At 38.8% G+C, this 27,870-nt stretch overlaps 1 protein-coding gene across 2 annotated transcripts in view; it reads right to left on the reverse strand.

The window, feature by feature from the left end:
• The window catches only part of usp3 (ubiquitin specific peptidase 3), a 45,975-nt gene extending 28,431 nt beyond the window's left edge, over positions 1 to 17,544 (reverse strand). Inside the window, exons 1-2 of one of the 2 annotated variants that reach the window (XM_039773680.1) lie at positions 17,157 to 17,544; positions 5,487 to 5,547 (exon numbers count right to left, since the gene is read on the reverse strand). In XM_039773680.1, coding sequence (XP_039629614.1) covers positions 5,487 to 5,547; positions 17,157 to 17,247 — 152 coding nt within the window. In that variant the 5' untranslated portion in view covers positions 17,248 to 17,544. The remainder of the gene's footprint in view (positions 1 to 5,486; positions 5,548 to 17,156) is intronic. The other variant, XM_039773681.1, reaches the window with a different exon arrangement.
• Positions 17,545 to 27,870: the final 10,326 nt, after the last annotated feature.

The following is a 27,870-nucleotide window of genomic DNA, read 5'->3' on the forward strand; positions in this document are numbered from 1 at the left end:
CGTAACTAAAGTAGCATGTTAAATGCTTTATTTTGTATTTGATCTTCTATGTGCTCTGTGTGTGTGAATCACTATGTGCTTCCGTTCTTTCTCTTTCTCCGACAGGACACAGAATCCATTACATTCGTGATATTACAGCTCTCTGAATAATTAAAATACTGAGATGTATACATGGTATCATTTTCATGATGATTGGAATGAAAGCCTGTTATTAAACATGGGAACACGATGGCGCAGTAATTGATCATGTCTCACACAAGATGCTGCTGCGACCTTCGATGAAATAATTTATTGTAGCAATAGTGTCTCTTTCAAACGTACTAACCTGCAATTCCTGTCCTTACTTTTCTTTCCCCAAATATCCAATCGCCACACAATCAGCTCTGTAATAGACGTTAATCCATCTGTAAGCCTACAATGACAATTCTTCAAAACTTTTAAGGAACACTAAAATATCTTCGTAGTACGTGTTTAATTATTCTATTCATCTATCCTTCCAGTGTCTCGCCAGCCTCAGTAAATATACAGTGCGCAAGGCAGGAACAACATGTAAACTAGCAAGCGCTGCGGCACGGTTTCCTCACATGTTAAATTATTAACAATACAGATTATTTAAATGAAGTTAAAGTTTTATCTGTATAATATAATCAACATATTTTGCTGTATTTCATCTTAAAAATGATATCGTCATCAAATGTAAATACGCGCTTTATAAAGTGGCGCAGGTTGTGCAATATTATAACGGTAGTGCAAGTTTACAGTGGGGTGATTGTACTTATATAAGTACTAACAGTTCTACAAGGACCAATTGATTGAGTGCGTTTATAGTTCTTGGAACGAAACTGTTTCTGAATCGCAAGGTCCGTACAGGAAAGGCTTTGAAACGTTTTGCTGTGGCTTTGGCAGCGTGTGCTTGATGCTGTATACCGATAATTCTCTTTCCAATCAGCTGCTGCTGTGATTCACCACTCAGATACAGTGATATAAATACTCCGAGTGATGCAGTGAGAGTAATATGGAAAAAGATGATCCGCTGTGGCAACCCTTAAAGGGAGCAGCTGAAAGAAGAAAAAGAAGATGGTGCAGTGAGATTAACAACGCTAAAGCAGTTATGGTATTTGGAATACTATGGCTATTACCTGGGCCATTATATTGTTACAGGTAATCTCCAATCAGATGCATTACACTAATAAACAATATGCGGTTAGTTTGTGTTTTTATAAAGCCGCATCAGAAATGTGGTTCTAAGAAATAAAGGGTAACCACACAGGAACAGTAGCACTGCTTTGATGCTGGGGGCCGCCAGTCTTCAAAACCGAGCGGAGAACTTGCGTACGACAAGGTATGAGGTACCGTGGAAAAGTTCTTATGCAACATTTCTGTGCATATGCACTGTTCATACATGAGGCCCCAGGATGTTTGTTCCCAATATGCTGCTTATTATTGTAAACTAAACGCAAAACCCTATGACTCTTTCCTCAAGTTCACATACAAAAGAGGCCAATCTATATTGTTTTATTCTGTTCATAGTCTCTGATCTAAATCAATTATTTCTTAGTGCAAACAAATAGACACAGTACTGTATAATCTGTAACTGCCATGTTCCAATACTTGCATGTGCATCAACTGTCGCACAAAATGGTAGTCAATATAACTGGTGCAAAGTATCCCAAAATACTAAATGGGAAATAAAAACCCTACACACAAATATTTCAATGGTACTCCATAACCTAATGTGGTAAATTTAGACAATACAAAGAGGAGCAAGACTAAAAAAAAATTTGTTACACTACGGTAACAAAAAGTATTCTTTTTCAAGGTAACAAAAAGTATTCTTTTTCAAGGCACTATGTGCAACTGCTGATTTAAATATTAAAATGATGCAGGAAGGAGAAAAACTAAAACCCTGAGGCCGGGTTTATACATCTGTGGACGCTTCCCCTACGCAAGCGGTGTACTGTTTATACTTGCATGAGTAGTTCATGTAAATCTGGAAGATGCCACCTGCTGGCAATGAGAAATATCATCACGGTCAGTAAATGTTCGGCTTCCTTGTGTTATGAATTGTTTAATGATTACATCCATCAATCCATGGATGTGCCCATTCCAGCATGCATTGGGTGAGAGACAGAAGCACTACCTGGACGGGGCATCAGCTCATCGCAAGGTGAATACAAGCTCATACATACACTAGCGTCATTTTAGCAGCACCAAATCCCAAAACCTGCATCTTTTTAGCATTTTGCCAGCTATCTATAAAAGGACTCTTTTTACCTTCTAAGGTTTTAATGCTCCAATACTCAATTATATCTAATTTAGTTAAGTTTCTGAATACTCATAGTCTTTGATCACTCTGCTGCGACACTAACAAACTCTTCATAATTTAACATTTCATAAGCTGTGGAAACCCACCAGGAAAACATGCAGACTCCAGGCAGGGAACACTAGGGATGTGACTCCCTACCTTGAGGCAACAGCGCTACTGCTCTGCCACCATGCCGTCCCACATATCTAATTATTAACAGTATTCATTATTTAAATGAACAATTTATCTGTAAAATGTAATATATAAACTTTAATGCATTTCATCTTGAAAGTGATATCAAGTATAAATCTAAGGAGTCTAAATGTGCAGAGAGCTAGAATATCCCACATTTAATGTGGTCTGTGTGGCAACCGCTGTTGTCAGTCCAGGAGGAAGCCCCAGAAGCATGTAGTGATTAACAACTGGGCCAGTTTTGACATGATGTTTACGATGTTTTACTTTAATCTCTAAATTTCCACTGTAATCTCACAGTTTATTTTGTCATTAAAGCTGAACTTTCTAGTTTAATCACAAAATGGACCTTTTCATTGTGTCCCTAAATTTTTTTCTCTGTAGCTCAAATACGCTGCTGTACATTCTGATGCTGTTGTAAGGGTGCCAAAAAAAAAAGAAGACACAGAAAGAAGGCATGTGAGACCTTTAAAATGTATCGTGTCACTACGATGGGGAATATGTGACGCTTGAAAAGCACCGTCAATACATTTATGTCAGCATTTTGCTTCATCACGTTGAACTATTCATCAAACATTGAAGTGCACACTCTGATCCTGCAGGATCTGCAAAGCGGCTTGTTGTCACATGCAGATCGTAAACAGAGACTCTGACGTCATGTTCCAACTTGAACACTCTGTACCACCAAATTTTTTCCTGCTACTGTAACTCACGCACATGTATGTTAATTTCTGAGGACACATCAAATGAATGCTGGGAGTGTGTGGCAACCATGATGCATGTGCGTATCCGTTGTGAACGTGAAGTATAAACCTGCCCGGCACAGGGTTACCTCACTGTGTGTATTTCCCCCTTGCAACAAACATCACATGCTAACTAGGTGTGGTCCACTGCAATGGTTTGAAATTTTTAATTTCTTACAGTAATTGGGATGAATTCTTTTAAATACGGATTCTGAAAGATGTTAGTTGAGGATGCCAGTTTAAGGATGCTACCTCAGAATTCTAAGGCGCAAGGTTTGAGATCTAGCGGCTAATGGCTAGCGGTTAGTGGCTAATTGTATGTGTGGCTTAAATGCCCCCCACATTATCGATGGCCCAATCCCCAGTCTCAAGACAAACAAGTGAAGTTGATTGATGGCACTAAACTGCCCAGGGTTAGTGAAAGCAAGTGAGTAAATGAGTGCCTTTTTGCCTTATGACTGACAACCAAGTCATCCAGAATTGGTTTCTCTATCACACCAGATGCTACATTCCTGTAAAGAAAAAAGTGAATTCAAAAAGTGGATGAATACTTTTGTTTAAGGCCCCAAAACAGAACAAAACAACTTATTTAGCTTGTTTTGCAGGAAAAATGTGAAACTAGTCATATTCACACAAAAAGCAGTGTGAGCAGACAAGATTTCCAAATTTTTGTCCAATTAAAGAAATTTTCAGTTGATTAATCACTGATGCAGGTTCAGGATTGTTTAAACTGTGCTTTATTTATAGGCCACATTGTTTGCAAGATGTCTTGGACACACAGTATACTTGCCTTTAAATGTAACATGATTTATGACCACTTTATTATGGTCATGTGACAATACCACATAAAAGATTGTTTAAACAGTAAGAATATCATACTGTACATAGTGACTGTTATTTAAAGCAGGTACTGTGGACAAGCTTTGAAGGATTGTGTGAGTGTGTGTGCGCGCACTTGGGAAGAATTACCAAAAATAAAAACATTAAGTGCCCTTGAAAGTGGCATAATAGCAGGCACGTCATTTCTGTCATAAGTTGATTAGGCAGGGAAATCCCGGACAGTTTTTCCATGTACAAACTCTTAAATTGAAAATGTATCGAGAATGGAAAACCAGGCAAAAAATATTTGGCCTATAGTAAATCAGTGGTCAGAAATATCCCATTAAATTGAGGAGCAAATGGAGTCTGGCAATATTTGTACTGAATAAGTTGTACAGGAAATGGCTCAGTACAGCAGTGTTGTGAAACATCTTCGATCTTGCCATTAATGATGTACAGAAGCAGATGACAAAAGTGAGTGTCACTCCTTTCAGTTGCTGTTGCATCAGGTTTCACACTTATCCTGTTCAGATAAATCTGTCTACCACTGAGATGTGCACATGGGAGGACAACACATAGGACGAGTCCATGATTTTATCCTGCTGGATGCCAATAATGCCATTTGGTGCCCAGTAAAAGTGGAGAAACATCTGAATGGCATACGTTTTCTGAATGTGTTTACTGATAAAGTGCCAGCCTTCAGTTAACATCTGAACGAGGACAGTGGTCTATTCGACAAGTATAGTTTTATCCCAAAACTGTTCTACAACCTTGGCAGAGACTTTATCTTAAAGTAGTGGCTTTCCCAGTCATCATATCTCAATCCAGACGAGCATCTGTGAGATGAGATGGAATGAGTTACAGTATTCATAATAGAGATCCACCAACACTTGGTATAACTATAAGACAGAAGATGAAGGCCAATGTCAACACACTGCATTATGGAAACTTGTTGCGCCAGCTAGTCAACTCCAGAGTATTCTACATGCAAACAGCAAGTTGTCAAATGAAGTGGGCGTTTGGTGTATTATGCAACTCTAACTGCTTTTTACTCCAAAATCTTACAGACCAGAGCTTATCAGTTTTATAAAATTATTTTTCACACTACCTCTTATTTAACTATTTAAAGTGTGTAGGATGCACAGTAACCCTCACAGGTGCACATCACCATAGCGCACGGCCCCCAAAGTGCCAGATCCAACTAAAATAGAATGAAAGATAGCAATGATGCAACCTGTAAGACAAAAAGGCTCTGCAGGGGGCGGAGAACAAAAGGCAAGGGCATGGTCCACACTGTAAATAAACAAACCCAGGAGGAGAAAATATTCTTGAGGAGCCATTATGAGTTCACTGTTGAAAGAGCACACCATCTGATAAGCAATAAGGAATGGGACTACAGACAGTTTAAATTGAGTGTATTCACTTACCTTCCACAGTGAACACTTGAACAAGTCAGACACACCCAAGGGCTCTTGTTAGAACGGCACACTGTCAGAAAATATGAAACAGAATAAAAACGTCATCCTCTCCAAAATCAGTACACCTATAAGACAAAGCAAACTCAAGCCTGGAAACTCTGTTAAATTGTTCAACAGAATCTTTTGAAAGCAACTTCTGTTAGGAACTCAACTGCACAATTACCTGTAAATGACCAATTTAAAACATTTAATAACCAACTGCAATACTGATTGGATGATTGTAAGTCACTCATTGTTTGTGCTACAGGTTCCCAATATGTTGAATATAGAGTATGCTTTCAAATCCGGTTGCAATATACACTTCCATGTCACTGGAGAGAAATCACTCTGGGTCAACTACATAAGCTCTGGCTTACTGACTTAGGAGGCCCTGGGCTCAAGCCCAGCCTCTCCATGCAAGGACATGAAACAGAGAAGGGCAGTACTCGGACATTTCTCACTAGTGTCACTCCTTTAAAATGATGAGACATAGCAGCAGAACATCCTCTCTCAGGAAAACTGAGATCTTCTAAAAAAAATTGTAAACGACATCCTGAAAGTCTCTGCTTACATATGTGTGGAAAAAAAACCCCAGCTGATCCCTTAGTGTTACTCTTTTCTGAAAGTAAACGCTATGCGTGGTCTGGAAGGTTTAGGCTGTCTGAAGATATTTATACATTTTTCCCCGCAGTGCAACATGTATGTGTTAGTATCATACACTTATATTGGTGACATAAGGAATTCAAAAAATGCAGCTGGACCAAGAGCAAACTGACATACATAAAAACTATCACTCATTTGCTCATTTTCTGAACACACACTGACATTCAGTCTACTGGATCCTAACCCCAGCAGAGCCTGACCCAAAGCAGGAACCTATCAGCAACTATTACTTGGATTAAAAGGAAACATGTTAGCTTCAGGCTGGCTACAATGCAGTCTCTTTGAAGTTTAAAATGTACAACTAAAACAACTATAAAAACAATAAAGACATTTTCTTAAGTCACCTCTCAGACCCTGGGACTCGGTTCTGCACTAAACATTGTTCAGATGCCAGCAGCAGAAAATGGATGTTAAGCCTTAATATAACATTCTCTAACCTGTTTTATCAAAATAAGGATATGTGGTAGAAGCCTTTCCCAGCAGCAGGATACACAAGGAAGGAAACTGTCTTGGATGGGGTACCAATCCAGAGGAGGGCTCACTCACACACAAACTGGACTAAGTTCGAATTACCAACTGAACTAATTTGCAAACTGGAGTACACAGAGAAAACCCAACTCAGATACAAGACGACTATGCAAACACCTCACAAACAACAGCCTAGTGTGGGATTCAAATCCAGGACTGTTGAATGTGCGAGGCAGCAAAACGTAAGATTGCACCACCCTGCCAATGATTATTCAATCCTAAATTGTGTACTTAAACCCAAAGTATCAAACTTAAATCTGCAAGCTCAATGTAAAGTTATAAAGTAGTGTGTACGCAAGTTTACTGTGACGAATTATACAGAGTGCTGAATCTGTGGCAACAAAGTGGATAGGTTTTGTTTTGCTTCTATGTTGTAGTAAAACAATGCTGAGGCTGGTATGCCAAACTTAAAATACTAGAATGATGAGTATTTCAACTGAGCTACTCTAAGCATCATGAAATACAGTTGACATACCAGACCTTTACAATAAATAATAAACTCTTATGTAAATTTCTGCATGAAAGCTATGTTGTTATTCTTTGTAATTCCTTTTTCCAGGTGCCGATGGCACACTATACAATTTTGAGTCTGAGAGTAAGTTAAAATGAGCAACTGCATTTGCTGTATCTTGCCATCTTAACAATATCAAATTATAAAACTAGGATTCACAGAGGAAGACAGATTACTTGTTTCGAAGACTTTTCATCAAAGTTTAGCACAAATTGTAGTATTATGAGCTCACTTCAATTTGACAACCAATTAATGTGCTGCCTGACCATGCTGGGGCTAGTGTGAATGTTTTCCAGGTATAGTGTGTTAGATCACAGTCTTGGCCTTTCTCTGTCCTTACAACTGGCTATTGTAGAACTAACACAAGATATTAGACAGACAGCTCTCTCTTCTGTATGCAAACCTCAAAAACAGAGGTTTTCTTTTTTTTTTTTTAACCTTGCGGCCACATTGATTGCACTGTACTACTGGATAAGCACTGATTCTCACACACATAAGAGTCCATGCCTACAATTTAAGACTAAATCAAATCTGTACTGGTTTGTTGATGAAGGTTATAAGAGTTCTATGACAGGTTCACACTACATGACTGGGAGTAACACAAGCCGCAGCTGAAAATGTCTTGCTAAGATTATGTTAATCAGGGCTACATCCACCCCCCCAAAACCACACCCACTGGAATAACTGTGCAGCGTGAAGCCAGGTTAAGGCATGTATAAAGACACACAAACCAAATCATGACATAGGCACAGAGTACAGTACAGTGCAGCCAATGTCGCCAACATTACTCATCACTGCAGAGAGCAATGAACAATATGAGCAGAGTTTAAAGTGCACAACTGTATCTAGGGAGCAAATGAGTGACTGTGGATAAGGTGATTACACATACAGTATCTTGTAAGATAACAAAACCCCTGTATTAGAAAACAAAGCAAACATAAAAAAGCTAAAATATGATGAATGTGAACTAAGACATGAAATCAAAAGGTTCACATCATAATGAAGCAATGGGAAGCCTTACTATTCCTACCTTTAAATACGAGTCTCTTCTGATATGTTTCAAAACAGCCTGGTTCTCAAAAACAATCCCAGAGTACTGTAGGATAGGTGAATGTAAAGCATTTTGCTCTCCTGTAACATAAAAATTACAGAACTAAAAATTCTGCTTTCCTGGCCAGCTGGGAATTCTTAAAAACAATGCTTCAATTCATCTTAATGAGCTGCGGTCTCCCAAAGAGCCATCATGCAGAAGGAACTCCAGTTGGAGCAGATCTTTAAGGCTCATTCAGTTCATATTTATTCATTTTGGACATGATAGTAAAATATGTTCTTAAAATATTTTTGCACACTGTAAAACAAGAACGGCACTAATGTCACTTTTCTTTCTAATACTACCCAGGACCTGATCAAGTCTTGTTTGCGAGTGGTTCAAAATCTACCTTTTCTTTAAGGGCTCCATAAAATTTTACAGCCACCCTTGGTTACATGGAGCTTGTTCTGACTTGGAAATGCCTTCAACACCGCCCCCATGATGCTATGACTAACTAGTTCAGCCTGCGTCATCATGCATACAAAAAGGCTAAAGCACTGTAGCCATCTGTGCCTCTTTTAAACAAATACTTTATTATTTTTTTTTTTTTGCAATACTGGCCTTTTCATATACAGTGGAGTCACATATGCACTGGCTCTCAAGTGGTTTGGACTTATGACAGTATTCACTGTGACATGGAAACTTCAATCTGCAATGAAAAAGTATGTAGGTGAATATAAAAAGAAGCTGAAAGAAATGGGTATGCGCAGCATGGAACATTACAGAGTAAGAAAAAGTAAAACATATTAAAGAAGCAAAAAGAACAATTAGCACCATATCTTTCATGTTGGTAAACAAAATAACTATCACATTTTGTGTTCCAATTTAAAAAAAGTAGCATAAATATGTATAACACCATCATGTATGTAGTAATTTGAGAATTTCTAAGTGGAGGGCAATTCTCTGAAACCGAGCCTGATGGATTGAGTAAGTTATGAAATTTGCTCCTCAATGGCGAACACCTTCTGGACAACTTCAGTAGGCCTCTCCATGCATGTCAGTGCAGAGTTCTAGCAAGGAACTCAGCAGAAGGGGAATAACCACTTCAAGCATGAAAACACAGCATTTAATACTGTCCAAGTGAAGAAAGAATTTAGAAAGAACTACATAAGTGAATAATGGTCTGGTTATAGCTATTAAGTGACAGAACTGAAACTCCCAATTTACTTTGTTGCAGTAATAGAAAATAACGGAGATTTTTTAAAATATTTCCTGTAGGTCAGTGTGAGCAAAGTACTGGAGGTTCATACTACCTGCAGATTTCAGTTTTAGCTGCCATGGTGATGAAAAGCTAGATTACACCAGTAAAGTAACCATTTGCTTAAGTGAACTTTAATCTGGCTTTCTGTTTTTAGCTTGTTAAGGCAGAACAGGAACACTTTTTTTTTCTTAAAATTTTCCTTCAACAGCTAACTTTTAACAGCATATACAGATATAACTTGTAGTCTGACAAGAAGATTCTATTGTTTACATTTCTATCCACTTACGGCATGTGCCATGACCTTTAGCAAACAAGTGATCCGAGTAAACACAGACTGGCGTGATATTAATCATAAATTGAAAATTCAGCTTCATTCACCTTTTTCTATTTCTGCATAACCAACTGATCAATCAGTAAAATCACTGTATGTGTAAGCAACACTATTTAAATCAAAAAACAGGTATCAGAAAATCATGGGCATGAGTGTAAATCATTTCAGAGGGTGAATGAGCAAAATTAGAGATTAAAATGCTTTTTATTCACCAAGTCACAAGTTCCAAGTCCCTTTGGCATGAGTACATTTAGATCAACAACAAGCATTACAGCCACCACCTAAAACTTATCTAGCCAATAGAAGCTCTACCACCAGAAATGGAAATCACTGATGAAATGGTTTCCAAGATGACCGATTGTACATAGTAAAATATGGACTACACTCTCTCATCCACACGTGTACAACAAATGGACAGAAACAAACATGTGAGAATGCAGCCCCTGTACCACACAGTCTCACAAGCTATGTCAAAGTCCACAGCAATTTATCCATCCATCCATTTTCCAACCCGCTGAATCTGAACACAGGGTCACGGGGGGTCTGCTGGAGCCAATCCCAGCAAACACAGGGCACAAGGCAGGAACCAATCCCGGGCAGGGTGCCAACCCACCGCAGGACACACACACAAACACACCAAGCACACACTAGGTCCAATTTAGAATTGCCAATCCACCTAGCCTGCATGTCTTTGGACTGTGGGAGGAAACCAGAGAGCCCGGAGGAAACCCACGCAGACACGGGAAAAACATGCAAACTGCACGCAGGGAGGACCCGGGAAGCGAACCCGGGTCTCCTAACTGCAAGGCAGCAGCACTACCACTGCACCACCGTGCCGCCCCCACAGCAATTTAGATCCACCTTTATCATTATAAGACAAGGAATACTCAGACAATTGGAAAACATCGCTTGGTCTAATAAATCTAGGTTACTGCAGACTCTACTGTAGAATGACCAGAATGGAGCAGGTGGCCATTTGGCTGAGGTCTCCAGTACTATGACTGTGCCTGACTTCATCGGTTGACTTTGTGTTAATACGGTCCTTGGATAACCCAGAGGTGCTGCTGACTAGAGGTTGTTTTCCTCTCTTCCATTGTTAACTGGCCAGACAAACAATTAAATAATGGACCAAAATTGCTGGGCTCTATTTATATGAATTGGTTTTAAACTACTTTGTTTTACTGTCCGTTTAAACAAATCTGCATCCTTACATGTACTCATTATGTAATTAGTAAAGACTGTACTTAAATCTTCCTGTAAACATGGCGTGGCACTCTGCGTCTGCACACAGTGAAGAGGACTATACAGAACTAAACTGATACTGAAATCCTCAGTTGCTGTTGATAGAAGAACCAGGAAATAAAAATTAGTCTATAAATCCATCTTCCTTGGTGGAGGACTACAAATACATTGCCTGGTACGATTTCTGCTGATTCACAGGGTAGGTGAACCCAAAAAAAGTGGTATGTAATCAGGTTTCTTAGTTTATGAAGGATATAGTGTTCAAGGGTGCTAATGATTCTAAGCAAAATATAACAAATATCACCCTCTGAGCATGCTTCTTAGGTTTAAATTATAGCGTATCACTGTTTAGCTCCTAACTAGGCAACACATCATTAATGCAGGAGTGATACTACTATAGTACTGTAAGTACTTTTATTTAAGCACCTCTTTTTCACAATTTCCTATATAAAGGTGTTCAGATATGTACTCATATACAGAGTTAATAGTGTGAACAACTGTATGCTGTAAAAGTCAATATGTAGGAGTATTCACTAGTACAGTTTTAGCATCATTCCACATTTTGTATCCCACCATAACACCATCCTGCCAGTTCATCTTTGGTGTACTAGCTCAGTGATACATGAAGAACTTTAACTGACAAAACCCAGGAGCAGTCATAATCGAGTTGATACTGAAAAAATCATGGATCATACAAACTTTAAAAAGCTGCTGCATTATATCAACTCAATTGAACCAGTGAAATAATGGAAAAAAGCTTACCTTATTGTGTTTATAAATTGTGTATGAAGAGCTTCTAGAATTCAACAGCTTAGAATTTTACTTTTTCATCTATTCATCAGTTAACACATTGCATAATGTAACATACTCAACCCAACTGAATCTAATTCAAGGTTGCGAGAGGCTGCAGAATATCCCAGAAGCATTTGTTACAGGGACTAGACCATGACTGGGCTCACTTGCCATCATGGGGCCAATTTAGAGGCACAAATAAACCTAAAATACAGGTCTTTGAAAATCAATGCAGAGCCAGAAAGAATGCATTGATTCCAAACAGATAATGACGAGGTACACAATTTGAACACATCCGGAAACACTAACCACAAAATCAGCATACCAGCCAAAATTATAAATTAAAACATTAAACATTTTTCATACACCAGCAGTGCTTTCTGATGGCTATGACTGGCCACAGACATGTCTTTGAAGACAGAACCTGTACTGAGCTAAATCCTGATAGTGATTTTGGTATAAAGTGTACAAATAGGCCGAATAAAATGCAAGAAAGAGCTAGAGGAATTTGCAAGTGACTATTGGCTTAAAAACTACTCTTCCTTCTGCTCCTCCTCCTGCTTTAACGGATGTTGTTCCAAACAGAAAAGCTGACAGGTCCAGGAAGTGGTTGATTTTTGGAAACCTCTGACTGTATTCTTCTTCACTGTTTGCAACCTGTGTGCCAACACACACATTCACAGGCAGCAGTTAGAAACCATGCACTGTTGTCAGCTAGATTAAATAAATGATTACACTTGAACCCATAAAAAGAAAAATGTTCCTGCTGCCACTGCCAGGCCCTCCTGTGACACAATACAAAAGACATGAAATATGAAAATGACCATATTCAGATTTACACATGTGCAGTATATTGATTCTCCTACCGAGTTGTGGAAGATGGAGAAAGCAATGTCATTCCATCACAGGGCACAATAACCCACAAAGGACCACATTACAGTTGCAAAGTAACAATGTCTTTATAGGATAAGATTCTGTATAAAATTCAATGCATAAAACACAAGGACAATAAGAATCCTTCTTACCTGGACATTAAGCCAGGGTCCAAATGCCTTGGGGTAGCACCAAAAGGTGCACTGCCATATTACAAATTGCTTACTCTTAGTGGTTTATGTAAAACTTTTACTAACATAATGCTTGTTTTAATTAACATAGTTATGATTACACATCAGAACCAAATTCAATAATTACTTCTTACTGTGTAAGAATACAAATTGCCCCTATTTACTCTGTAATGACCTGTTATCTTGTACAGAATGTGTCTCCACTCTCAAAGACAGGAAAATTGAATAAAAAAAAAGATTAAAAGAACAATTTGAGAGGGCAAGGCAGAACAGCTTGAATTTCAGCTTAGTGGCACTGTATTTTGTACAAAATGTCCCTGTTTTCCTTCCACAACCAAAGAGTCTATCTGGGTCCAGTGTGTAGTTATTATGGCTCATTTCTCTCAAAAAATGTGAGGATTCATTAATTTCAGTTTCTGTTTTGTTACAGATATCCTCTATGTTACAGTATCTGTCGCAGCATAATTACATGTACAGTATCAGTAATATTAATTTTAAAAAAATGCCTTCAACAAGACAATCTGCCAATCCATTCTGAAATTGACTAGATTAACTCATCCCCACATTTCCTTTTCCTTTCCCTTCCCTAGAAACTCTTTTGTTTTTCTTTAATTTTAGATACTACTCTACTCTTCCAATGAGTGTCAGTATAATATGTATATCTGAAAATGTATCCTAGTATTACTTTGCTCTGGAAGTCAGATTTTCACAGAATTATATTTAAAAAGTATAAAAAAGGTTAAAACACACACATGGAGTAGTAGTTATAATATGTTCAGGTAAGCACAGTGCAATGAAAATCTTTTTTTCCATGTCCATACATGAAATGAAAATGTGTATTCCTTTGCAAGTGGCGTTTTCAAATACATTTTTTGGTGAACCATATTAATACACACTGGAGTTGCCCATTTGATTCATTCACAAGTGCTTCCGGGCACTATACCTGGTGCAGTGTTAAGGTTCCAGGTACCAGTCCTACTAATGATAATGTGTGACCATGACCAAGTTACTTCACCTGCCTCTGCTCTAAATGAAAAAACAAAAGAAATGCAACCAGATGTCTCTCTCAAATTTTGTAAGTTGGCTGGAAAAAGGAATCCACCAGATAAGAATTAATAATAAAAATTAACACGTTTTTTTCTTGATTTGATCAGAAATGCAAATCACGTGACCACATTAAAAATCAGGTATAAATAGACTTGTGACCGAATTTTGATTGAATCATTCAGGCCTAGAGTTACACGGTATAATGGTACTGGAACAATACTGAAATACTCAAATTTTAAAACTGTATAGTACCAGCAGTAAACGGCAGCTTTCAAATCAACACCCTCAACACTCAGTAAAGTTGATAAGGAAAACGTATTTGGAGGTGTTGGAGATTACCTCAAACCAAAGGCCTTGATGGGGATTCCAACCCCCAAGGCCCATTATTTTGACATAATCAAGTCTTCAATGGGGAACACACCCATTATTGTATTGATACAATCAAGACTTCATGCCTCAATCACCATACTGCTTCAATGCTAATTTTACTCAGACCACATTCAGAGATGATTATAAACTGATAGCAACTACATTTAATACAAACATGAAGACAAATTAATTTTGTATCTACATACAATGATCATGTAAGCTGACAGATTTTAATTTTACAAGAAAGGCGACAATAGATCTGTATCGAGACACAAGTTAAAGCCAGGTGTACATGTAATCGGGCCAGAAAACATCCAGATACAATCCTAATATGAAGCATGTTAATGCCACATGTCAAAGGGTGCCACAGATTGTTGTGCCGTATTCCAAATTCCAAATCCTACAAGGCCATAGTGGTTTCAAGTCTTTGTTAAGGCCAATTACTTAAAAAAAACAATGCTTTGGTTATGTTAGTTTGAATGCTTGTGAAGACTCATTACCCTTACAAATTGTATTTCCTTACCCTACTGGCCATGGAGAAGAATAGAAATGATCATTTGGATGGATAAATTGTCTAATGAAAAAGTGGTGGAGAGGATACATAAATTAAGGAGCATATTGGAAACAGAGAGAAGGCAAGAAAGTTGGATGGAACACGCACTTAATGGTGAGGGATTTCTGAAGATTGTGTTGGAAGATAAACTGGAGGGAAAGAAATCAAGAGTAAAGCCAAGGCAGGACATGCTATATTATATGAAAGATGGTAAATCATACCAAGACATGAAAAGGTCAGAAGACAGAACAGAGTGGAGGAACCAGCAATAGAAAGATTTTCCCTACAGCAAATAACTAAACTTGAGCTATACTGCATCAAGAGCTTGGAACGACCTCCATAAATTAATGATATCAGAAGACTCAATTCATTCCTAAAAAAAAAAAAAAAACAGCTTAAAACTCATTCATTCAGGAAGGCTTTGAACGTAACCGGACATTCTGACCTTTCTCTGTCTAGGTGCTCAGGATACTTGGCTTTGTATATTTTGTATTTTTATTCTGGTTTATTGTGTTTTTTATAGTTTTTTTGCAGATATTTGTTTCCAATGTAATATACATATGTTACATTTAACATTTTAAATTTCTTTGAGATGCCTTGAGCATGGGAAAGGCACTGTATAAATAAAATGTATTATTATTATTAGAGTAATACAAATATTTAGGGACAATCACTGATAACAGGCTAAACTTTGGTCTTAACACAAAAATGTCAAAGGGGCAGCGACAGCCTTTCTTACTTAGGTATTTCAATTGTTGTAAAGTGGCTAAAACCATACTGAATCAGTCTCATGGGTCTCTTATTAAATCTGTTGTTACATTTCCTTTTTATATACTAGTTTGGTAACTTCAGCATTAAGTACATAATCCACCTTAACAACATAGCAAAAATTAGTAGTAAAATTATTGGTTTATCACTGAACTGTATTATAACCAGGTTAGAAAGAAGGCCAACTCAGTTCTGTCAGAGGGACGGCCACTCTCTTTTTTTCCTTAATTTTAGTTGTTGCCATCAGGCTGTCGATACAGCTTTCCATGAACAAACAGCAACAGATTTAAGAACTCTTTTATTCCCAGCGTTATAAGCATCTTGAATTCTGTTACTTGCAGAGAGATGCTAATGAATTCTGAATTATTTTGTGTACTGTAAAACGGGTAATTATTCTTTTTTTTTACTAATTTTTAGTTTGTGTGTAACAACACTGGTTGCTGGTGTTTTGACTTATTATCTATAGGTGTAAAAGTGCCTAAAGGCTCGTTTCATGCTGCAAAAAAAAAAAAATAAAAAATACATGTACCAAATATATATATCCCACCGGGATAATAAAGTCTACCTAACCTAATTATCTGAACTGCAAACAAGCATCCATTCAAGGACCAGGTTTACGATGTTCTCGAAATGCTCCGGAAAAAAAAAACAGCAACGACAGAGACCGGTGATGGCTGCTGGCCTTACAATCAATCTTTACTTTATGTAGCACTTTTCTGTGATGCACACTTATCTTAAGAAGCTGTGATCTTTTGTGCAGATGCTTAAATTGTAATTTTAATTGTTTTACAACTGGAGCACAAACATGTTAGGGAACTTGTACAGAGTCACAAGTCGCTCAGAGAACAGGATACATTCTGATGAAAGGTCCACTGCATAGTCACCAAGCCACACTGGCTGTCGTATGCCAAGGTCTAGAAACCCGTTAACCCTTTGCGCTCTACACTTTGAGACCTGGATTCGGCCAAAAGGGGTTCACGCTAGTAATCCCGACTAGGGTACTACTAAGAGTTCTGCATTGGGTGCACTCGATATTCTCTACACCCTGGTTTTGTTTTGACCTTACGAACTGCCGTTGTTTAAAATGAAGATCTGGAACACTTAACAATGAACGCGAGTGCCTACTCGTAAAGTTCCCAGCGCGGCACTTCATGACCGAGTGTTGCACAGACAAAGAGAGATGAAGTACACGCTGCACTTAAGTAAATGGAGCGGAGTTCCAAATCGGAACTCTTCCTCTTTTCGTTTATTCAATGTTAACCTTTAAACAACTTCAACAATTATAATGATAAAAATAAAAGTTGTACCAGCCCTAACCCCGTCTCTCTCGATTCTGGACCACGTCTGCTCACTAAATTTGCACTTTCGCCTCAGTCGGCCTGTAGCTCTTTAAAGCGGCACCACTTGCCAATAGCAGGCCAAAATTCAGCCTGCGGAGTTTCTTGGCAGGCACGATACGGATTACTGGGTCAGCCACTTACCGCTGCAGCACCAGGAGGAGGGCGACCCATTGGGGAAGCGAGTGGAATCGGGAACGATGCAGACGCTGGCGCTAAGGTGCGGGCACTCCATCGGATGCGAAGAGACCACTACTTCCCACAAAAGCAGGCAGGGCGACCCCAGGTTCACGATAATATCCTCCAGCGCGCGTCTCTAAAGTGAATCTTTTTTTTTCGGTCGACGGTTTGTTGTTTCGCTAATTGTTCCCAGGACCCTCTCACTCAAAGCTCGCCACGGCCATCTTTCATACAGCGTGTCTCATTAAATCACAACGAGCCGCTGCCCGGGTGGCAAGGAAATCCATTCCGCGATTTCCAGTCAACACGCGGGCCTCTCTGCAAATCCAGGCCGAGGCCGTGGGGGCGGAGCGATTAAGGGTGGACTGGAGGACTGTGAGCGTACGTTTACTGCATTAGGCGTACACGATCAGCTATACCAGAGAGGAGAGCTATCTTATAACAAATCCACATTATGGTTTGAATTGTTGTACTGCATTGAGACAAACATTAGCGTTAACACGCCGGCGGCCTATTTATTTGTGCATGGCGTCCTATCTGGCACTATATTTATCCAAGGTGACTTACAACATTTATGATACAATTGGTTACATTTCTTTTGGTTTTCCAATTGGAGCACAGGCAGGTCAAGTGACTTCCTCAGGGTCACACAGTGTTAGTAGCAGAATTTGAAACCACAACCTAAGAGTTTGAAGTCCAAAGCCTTAACCACTACACCACACTGCCTTAACTAAAAAACCCAGTGATATAAATTAAATGCACAACAGTGAAAGACTGCAAATAGTTTGGAGAAACTAAAGAAAAAAATGTCCTATATAAGGTAATAGAACATGTGGATGACAATTTCGGTGAAACTGCTCCATAATTCATGTCGGAACAGTATGTCAGTGGGTGGCTGCAGTAACAGTCTACATGCCACCAGCACGTCACAGCTAGGTGGCTCATCTGCATGCTTGAACAGTTGCCTCCTCTGATGTCTGCAGACTTCTAATTGAGCACAGTGCTATGAAATTACACCACACGTCCAGTGATCTGTGCTGGAGCAGCTGCTCTTTTTAATAGATACAAATGATCTGTACAAGAATATAATCAATAAGCTGGTTAAGTTTGCGGATGATGTAGGATCAGCTAAATTGTTATAGAGGTACTTGGGTAGCATACAGGCCTGGGCAGATTTGTGGCAGATGAAATTTAATTGAAGTATATGTAAAACACTACATGTAGGAAGTGAATATGTTTGATGTGAATACAAAAAGAAAGGCCTGAGCCCTGAAAATACACCTTATGAGAAGGATCTAGGAGTTGTAATGGACTCATCACTGACTACATCCAGACAGTACACAGAAGAGATCAAGAAAGCTAATAAGGTGTTACAGTTTACAAGGAGAAGTCCAACAGTCTATTTTAAATGTGCTTTCATGTCATCAGATTGGGTTCCTTCTTTTATGGCACATACTTCAATGTTTTAAAGAACAGCTCAAAACATTTAATCCCCAATGAAAGTCATGCAAATGTGAAAGCAGATGTGCAAGTGGCGGTGATCTGCAATCACAAGTGAAGCTTTCTGCTCGTTGGGTCCTACACTTGCTGTTGACAGAAAAGAAACGGGCCCTCATGAAGTTTTCCAAATGATTCCTTATGGGATTTGAGCAAGAGCATTTGGTACAGCTTAAATCAATCCTCAATGGCGACAAAGCTTGTTTACAAAATGGAGTCAGAAACCAAGCAACAAACCATGGTTTGGTCCCGAGAAGGACAGGTGGAAAGTATGGCTTCCCAAATCGCATATCAAGGTGATGTTTGCAATTTTCCTTGCCACAGCCAGAATTGTGGCAGCTATTCCATTTTACAGGCAGTATCTTCCAAGGTTTACATGTAGAAGTACCTAAAAGAAGCTTTTGAAAATCTTCACAGAGCCACCAAAACTGTCCCCTTCTTCAATACCTCTGGAGTCAACTTTATTTAGACCCTACCTTATTCCCAGAATCAAGCTCCTTGTGGCTTATGGCTTTTCCATAGTTTACTATTGTAGTCTTTTAACATGGGCACATTTTTTCATTATACAAAGTAATTTGTTCCATTGTGCTGTTATTACATTTATTGTTAAATAAATGTCATTTTTGCACTTATCTTTGAGAGGTAGTTTCATGCATCTGAATAAGGTTCTTCTGTTAAAGTTAATTAAAAAAATCTGTCTACTGTATTTCTTCACTAACAACACATACAAGATAAGGATCACATCTTAGACTGGATGCCAGTTCATTAACAGGCACTATTAAACACATTCGCACATCAAAACATTTTTAATGTCACCTAAGAACAACAGTATGTATGCTTTTGTATGGTTGGAAGAAACTGCAGACTCTAGGTGAAAACACTGAAATACTTGGGGAATGTGCAATCAATGTTCTGCATTTGTTGTAAAGAATTATAAAAGTTACAAATTTCAAAACACTTTAAACATAACCAGTTCACTCATTAGCTCATACTTAAAAACAGCTTTCACGTTTACGTCTGTTCCATAGTGTTTAAATTCACAAGTGACATTACTCTTCAGTGTTAACATTAAAAATCACTTTACTATAAAGGTTTGATTTGATGGCTAACTGAACCTCAGCATGGTGAACAATTAGTTAAACATCTTTACCAAAATAAACTTAATTGAGAAATTATTACTCAATTAACATCAGCCACATGTGTCTTAGTTCCAGTCCTAAAAGGCTTTTTTAAAGAAGTATGTGACTTGCTAAGCAACACTATATTTGATATATTTAATTGTTTATAGGGCATGAGCATTATTCCTGCTTCTCCAAAAACTGCTGTAGTTTAGGGCACTACGCAAGAATAATAATCTGATGATGTTTCTTGGACAATTTTACACCTATCTCTAGCTTGGTTTTCTTAAGTAAAATTCTAGAAAAAAGCAATTGATCACAGCATTTTTATTGACCACCTTAGACAGAGGGGTTGGCCTTTCTTGTAGTGCCTTGTGTTGGTTATAAATTTATATCAAAGGAAAAAAATTCTTTGTTAGCTGTGGAGATTATACAGTACATCCGAGATCCACAATACTATGTATGGTGTGCCATAGGGTTCTATTTTGAGTAACTTATTTTCCTCAATCTACATTTGAAACTTTAATACTTGGTGGCAAACAAAAAAATGAGGACCTTAGAAATACATTAAGCCATCTGGTGTTATAAATAAAAGCAGAAGTAAAGAATGTAGTTGTCATTTTTGATTTAAAGCTAAACTTCAGTGCCCATTAGGCTGCTTCTTGGACTTAAAAAACACTGCAAATATTTGATTTTTTTCATCACTGCAAGACCCTGAAATGTTAATACATGCATTTGTTTTTAGTCATCTGGATTACTGAAATGCACACTATTAGAATTACCAAAAAAAGATCAAAATTGGCTGCAATTAGTCTAAAACACAGCAGCAAGAATTTTGAGAAAATTAGAGCCTATCTCAACAATCTTAGCATCATTATACTGGCTGCCTGTGTCATTTGCAATTGATTTTAAAATACCTTTGATTGTATACAACACTCTAAACAAACTACCACCTTATATTTTGAAGTGCTTGTCCCCTTATACTTCTAATTGTTCTAAATGTTAGATCTTCTAATACTGGCTTACTCAGTATTCTGAGAGTAAAGCATTAAAGAAATGGTGAGGTGGATTTCTGTTTTTATGCACCACAAATGTGAAATACTCTACCATTAGAGATATGCCACACCAGTACAATTGAACACATCAAAAAAACTACTAAAAACCAACCTATTCAATCTGGCTTTCTTGATCACTTAACAAATTATTAGATTCACTAGCATTATTTTTATAATGAAGGCAGGATGTAATTTATAGTTTTCATAAAATGCAGTTCTTTTGTTGCTTTATGGACTAGTCACTAAACACTACTTTTGTGTGTTTCTTTTTTTCTGGTACTCTGTGGTGGCACTATGTACATTTGCCCCCAGGCCTCAGTATGCTGCATTTACCCACAATGCTGGAAAGATGAATAACAACCACATTTTATTTCTTGTATAGCCTAAATTCACTCAAGGAATGCGTCAGTGGGCATTAACAATTCCTGTTTCTTGACAGTCCAACTGTCTTGACTACCTAAGAAGACACTACCACCCCCCCAAAAAAAAACAACTTTATATGAAAAAAATGGAAGAAAGCTTAGGAAACACAATTCAGAGAAAGACTCACTTCCAGGTATTTTGGGTGCGCAATAGGTGTCAAAAAATGGTGTAAATACAAAACACAAAACAGAACAAAAGTAATCCAATAGTAGACACAATAGTCAAAAATACTGTACTTTGTTCTTGCCCAGCACTCCTCACTAAGTGCAAGTGCAGAGCGCCACGACAGCTCTCAAGGCAAGATGTAAGAATGGATTATACCACCCATTAAATACAGAACTATCACATATAGAGATTTGTTCAAATAAATCAAAAGCAAAGTAGAAACGTCTTCTTCTTCTTCTTTTGGCTGCTCCCGTCAGGGTTTGCATAGCAGATCACCTTCTTCCATATCTTTCTGTCCTCTGCATCTTGTTCTGTTACTCCCATGACCTGCATGTCCTCTCTCACTACATCCATAAACCTTCGCTTAGGCCTTCCTCCACTTATCCTCTTACCTGGCAGCTCTATCCTTAGCATCCTTCTCCCAATATACCCAGCATCTCTCCTCTGCACATGTCCAAACCAATGCAATCTCGCCTCTCTAACTTTGTCTCCCAACCATCCAACTTGAGCTGACCCTCGAATGTACTCATTTCTAATCCTATCCATCCTCGTCACACCCAATGCAAATCTTAGCATCTTTAACTCTGCTACCTCCAGCTCTGTCTCCTGCTTTCTGGTCAGTGGCACTGTCACCAACCCATATAATATAGCTGGTCTCACTACCATCCTGTAGACCTCCCCTTTCAATTTTGCTTATACCTGTCTGTCACAAATTACTCCTGACACTCTTCTCCACCCATTCCACCCTGCCTGCACTCTTTTTTTCACCTGTCTTCCACAATCCCCAAAAACAAAAGTAGAAACTAATTAACATAAATGAAAAATAACAATACCTGTCCATCAGCTAATTACAGAACCACTGCAAGATTGTCAAAAAAGGTGTCAGACAAGCCAGACACAGTAGAGTTCTGGAGACCTTGGCCAACAATCTGCTTCCCCGCTACTGGCCATTCTAAAACTGAGTCAGTGCTGGGTCAGCCAGTCTGATAAAAGGACTTTCTGCCTGAAGATTTCAGTACTCCTTTATCTGGGTTGACTTTTCCATGGCAGGCAAACAACTTGGCAGTGTAGCAGTGGCACTAAGGTCCGCATAAGGATACAGAGAATGCCTTGTCAATAGCAACACATTCATGAAGTGTGGAGTGCCTAGAGGGAATTGGGCAGTGTTTTGGCCTTGGAACCCCACAGATTTATTTTCTCCAACATCCTGTGAACTAAAGTTTTTATTTTCCCATCTTCCCTGGTCACCTCATCATAATTTGTACTGCGCTGGACATTATGATTCTTTACTGGCAAAAATATAATTTCCTTAGTTTTTACTCTCTTTTGTAACTTTGTTTAACCATCGTTATTGTAAAATACTTTGTGCTACTTTCATGTATAAAAATGTGCAATATAAATAAATGTGGTTATTTTGCAACCCTGGTGTGGGTGGTTGAGATTTGGTCTGGCACAGCAATCGCTACAATCAGAATTTGCATTCTCAAGGGTGAACTTGAATGTGACGGTGGAGTAACATTCCTGTCAGAAAAATCATCTGTCACTGGTGCCATGATCTATAGATTTAACAGGTCGATGAAGATCATGCTGACTTGTCACCATTGAGCTATTAGCAGCCAAGTGTGAAATGTGAGACGTAAAATACTCGGACAAAGAAGTAAAAGTTGTGAATGCAATGCATGCATGTCATCATCAATTGGAAGTTGCCATAGTTGCTCTACAAAGAGGACATTTTTTTTAGCTCAGCCGGGACTATCATGGCCATTTCAAGCAGAGATGATTCTAAGATTTTTGCTGACCTAGGTGAAGTTGTAAATGGTGCCCAGCCATCCCATTTGCTTTGAGAGGAATCATCACTGTCAGACCTGTACATTGAGACCTGGAGACAGGACTGAGGACAGACAAGTATTTAGGAACTTGAATTCACAATTTGAGAATGTTGTGTTATAGCAACGTCTGTTTACAAGACCGTCTCAGTAAAATACACTCTTGACTGGTGCCATTTCAGAAAATAAAAATGAATCGTGTTGTATTGGTAGTCTTTAACATTTCTTTAAAACTTTTTTTTAATATTCTATAGTTATCTATTTAAACCACCAGCTAAATATGTGCCTTTCGACGATGGTGATGTTATTATTATTATTATACATACAGTGGTGTGAAAAACTATTTGCCCCCTTCCTGATTTCTTATTCTTTTGCATGTTTGTCACACAAAATGTTTCTGATCATCAAACACATTTAACCATTAGTCAAATATAACACAAGTAAACACAAAATGCAGTTTTTAAATGATGGTTTTTATTATTTAGGGAGAAAAAAAAATCCAAACCTACATGGCCCTGTGTGACAAAGTAATTGCCCCCTGAACCTCTCTCTGGTTGGGCCACCCTTAGCAGCAATAACTGCAATCAAGCGTTTGCGATAACTTGCAATGAGTCTTTTACAGCGCTCTGGAGGAATTTTGGCCCACTCATCTTTGCAGAATTGTTGTAATTCAGCTTTATTTGAGGGTTTTCTAGCATGAACCGCCTTTTTAAGGTCATGCCATAGCATCTCAATTGGATTCAGGTCAGGACTTTGACTAGGCCACTCCAAAGTCTTCATTTTGTTTTTCTTCAGCCATTCAGAGGTGGATTTGCTGGTGTGTTTTGGGTCATTGTCCTGTTGCAGCACCCAAGATCGCTTCAGCTTGAGTTGACCAACAGATGGCCGGACATTCTCCTTCAGGATTTTTTGGTAGACAGTAGAATTCATGGTTCCATCTATCACAGCAAGCCTTCCAGGTCCTGAAGCAGCAAAACAACCCCAGACCATCACACTACCACCACCACCATATTTTACTGTTGGTATGATGTTCTTTTTCTGAAATGCTGTGTTCCTTTTACGCCAGATGTAACGGGACATTTGCCTTCCAAAAGTTCAACTTTTGTCTCATCAGTCCACAAGGTATGTTCCCAAAAGTCTTGGCAATCATTGAGATGTTTCTTAGCAAAATTGAGACGAGCCCTAATGTTCTTTTTGCTTAACAGTGGTTTGCGTCTTGGAAATCTGCCATGCAGACTGTTTTTGCCCAGTCTCTTTCTTATGGTTGAGTCGTGAACACTGACCTTAATTGAGGCAAGTGAGGCCTGCAGTTCTTTAGACGTTGTCCTGGGGTCTTTTGTGACCTCTCGGATGAGTCGTCTCTGCGCTCTTGGGGTATTTTTGGTCGGCCAGCCACTCCTGGGAAGGTTCACCGCTGTTCCATGTTTTGCCATTTGTGGATAATGGCTCTCACTGTGGTTCGCTGGAGTCCCAAAGCTTTAGAAATGGCTTTATAACCTTTACCAGACTGATAGATCTCAATTACTTCTGTTCTCATTTGTTCCTGAATTTCTTTGGATCTTGGCATGATGTCTAGCTTTTGAGGTGCTTTTGGTCTACTTCTCTGTGTCAGGCAGCTCCTATTTAAGTGATTTCTTGATTGAAACAGGTGTGGCAGTAATCAGGCCTGGGGTGGCTACGGAAATTGAACTCAGGTGTGATACACCACAGTTAGGTTATTTTTAACAAGGGGCAATTACTTTTTCACACAGGGCCATGTAGGTTTGGATTTTTTTTTCTCCCTAAATAATAAAAACCATCATTTAAAAACTGCATTTTGTGTTTACTTGTGTTATATTTGACTAATGGTTAAATGTGTTTGATGATCAGAAACATTTTGTGTGACAAACATGCAAAAGAATAAGAAATCAGGAAGGGGGCAAATAGTTTTTCACACCACTGTATTATTATTATTGTTTTTTAACTAACACATTACCATATCATATACCTATGATTTAAATTAATAAAATACATTGAAAACTTAGCATAATGATAACATTCAGTAATTTTCCAACCCGCTATATCCTAACACAGGGTCACACACACGCGGGACAATTTAGGATCACCAATGCACCTAACCTGCATGTCTTTGGACTGCAGGAGGAAACCAGAGCACCCGGAGGAAACCCACGCAGACACGGGAAGAACATGCAAACTCCATGCAGGGAGGACCCGGGAAGCGAACCCAGGTCTCCTTACTGCAAGGCAGCAGCGCAACCACTGTGCCACCCTGATAACATTCACTGAAACTATACTGATTATCTTTAAATATGAATCTTTACTCACACATTTACTGTATGCTCATATATACAAATAATGCAATCTATCCATCCATCCATTATCCAACCCATTATATCCTAACACAGGGTGACGGGGGTCTGCTGGAGCCAATCCCAGCCAACACAAGGCTGGAAACAAACCCCAGGTAGGGCGCCAAACCACCGCAGGGCGTGCACACACACACACGCTAGGGCCAATTTAGTATCGCCAAGGAACCTAACCTGCATGTTTTCGGACTGTCGGAAGAAACCCATGCAGACACGGGGAAAACATGCAAACAGCACGGATGGGGGACCCGGGAAGCAAACCCTGGTCTCCGTGCCACCCTAATGCAATCTACCTTTACAAAAAAAACTGCACAACTGCTTAGCGTGCTCAGACCGAATCACACAAACGGTCATCACCAAAAAAGAAGGATATTTGCCAAGTTTTAATGTATGTCCATTTGAGAGACGATCATAGTTTAGGTTAAATCAGCTTTTAGCAATTCACTCAAGAGCTAGTCGTGTTGCTGTTTTCATCGATTAATTTTTTTCGCCATGTTTGTCTGTTCTATTCAGCAATCTGAAGATTATTATTAATGACATCATCATCATCATTGTTGCTGCTGTTGGTGTTGGTGTTGTTGTTGGACCGTGTAGGTCATCAGATATTAAGACCGAACATCGCTAGTATGCAAAAATAATATACAGTAAAACGATATAATCGCACTTCCGCGTTGAGTCTGTATGTTAGTAGGTCTGTATTCTTTAAAAAAAAAATGTCCCGTCGGCCAGGGCCATTTCTGAGCAACAGATTGTGCTGTCCATGGTGCAGACAAGTCAGGCGCACAGCATAAACATTTCTTTGTGTTCCAGTCCGGTCATCTAAACAAAATCAAGATACCGGTAGAAATCTTTAAATGGGGCCGTCTTGACTGCCTATGTCCACAAACGGCCCTGACGTCAAGTAACCACCTTCTCGCCGTTTGAAATGCGTCCGTGCAGCGGCCGCCAAACAATTAAAAATACAAATAAATAAAAAGAATATTTTTTTCAATAGTGAAGGTTAAATAACATACTTTGACTAGTAATATACAATTCTATAACTTAACTGCTATTATACTTTATTTTTTAATAAATAAATATCACCTTGTCATGTCCTTGGTAGTCCATTTTGCAGCTCTTATTTTATCGACAGTCGGTTGGTTTCTGGCTTCCAATAATAGCTATCAAGATGTATCCTTAGGCTGTGTCTTGTAAATTCCACTTTGTTGCAAAGTGATCATTTAACAACAGCTTGTTCATGGCAGTTTCAAACTGTACTAGGCGTTTTGCTACCAACTGTTGGACAATTTTCTTCATGGTATAAAGTTGTGCTAAGCCGGCATCACGCCAACCTGAAGAACAAAAGCGCGCCTCTTACAGTCTCGCGAGAATTTAATTGCCAGTACACCTGTATTGTAATTATACAAGTCCCGTCTCACAGTACATTGATTCCAAACGCAGGCGAGGAGAACTACCGTTGCTAAATTGTCCCCTTATGTGTGTGCGTGGGGACAGGGGAGGGGTGCTTAGGAAGATAGATAGATGGATATGTATATACAGTATAGCACATTTTCGTTCAAGAACATGCTTAAAGATTACAATTTATACTTAAATGGATTGTTAGTTTCACTAATTTGATTGTACAGTAATTCTTTAATCCGTACCCGCGGGTCACGTGCACCCATTCCCATGAAGAAGTAAACTCTAAAACAGAGGCGGACGCAAATTCTCTCTTTGAAATCAATCTGTTTCCTACGCACATTGGAGCCAGTTTTTAAATTTTGTTGAGAAACTGGAGAGTGACTATAAGGTTTTTACCGTTTTTGGTTGGGAGCTGTATTACACTCTTCTGTATTTGTAGCCTAATCGAGCGGATGCAGGATGCCATGTCTAGACATTTATGTACTGCTGATTATATTTACTTCAAAAATGTAAAAATTCTGACAGAAAAAAGCACAAGGAGGTCATTTGACAGGGATAAGGCCACCCCATTCCGTTGGGTATAATGTTACCTTTTGGATTATTTAGGACTTTATGAAATCATGCCCCCCACCCCTAGTATTCTACATACCCCTTCTTAAAATTTTGGTCTGGAGCTTATTCTTTTTTGGTTTGAGCCATGGGATGACTGCTGTGCAGCTTAGGTTGTGTTCCTCTTTAAGAGTGACTGTGATGTTAGTTTACACTTTACACCATTTGCCTATGTACCCAGGTCATGTCCTTTTAGATTATTTTGTTTCCTGGTTCTC

Source organism: Polypterus senegalus, chromosome 12, assembly GCF_016835505.1.
Source record: "Polypterus senegalus isolate Bchr_013 chromosome 12, ASM1683550v1, whole genome shotgun sequence".
Classification (NCBI taxonomy): Eukaryota; Metazoa; Chordata; class Cladistia; order Polypteriformes; family Polypteridae; genus Polypterus; species Polypterus senegalus.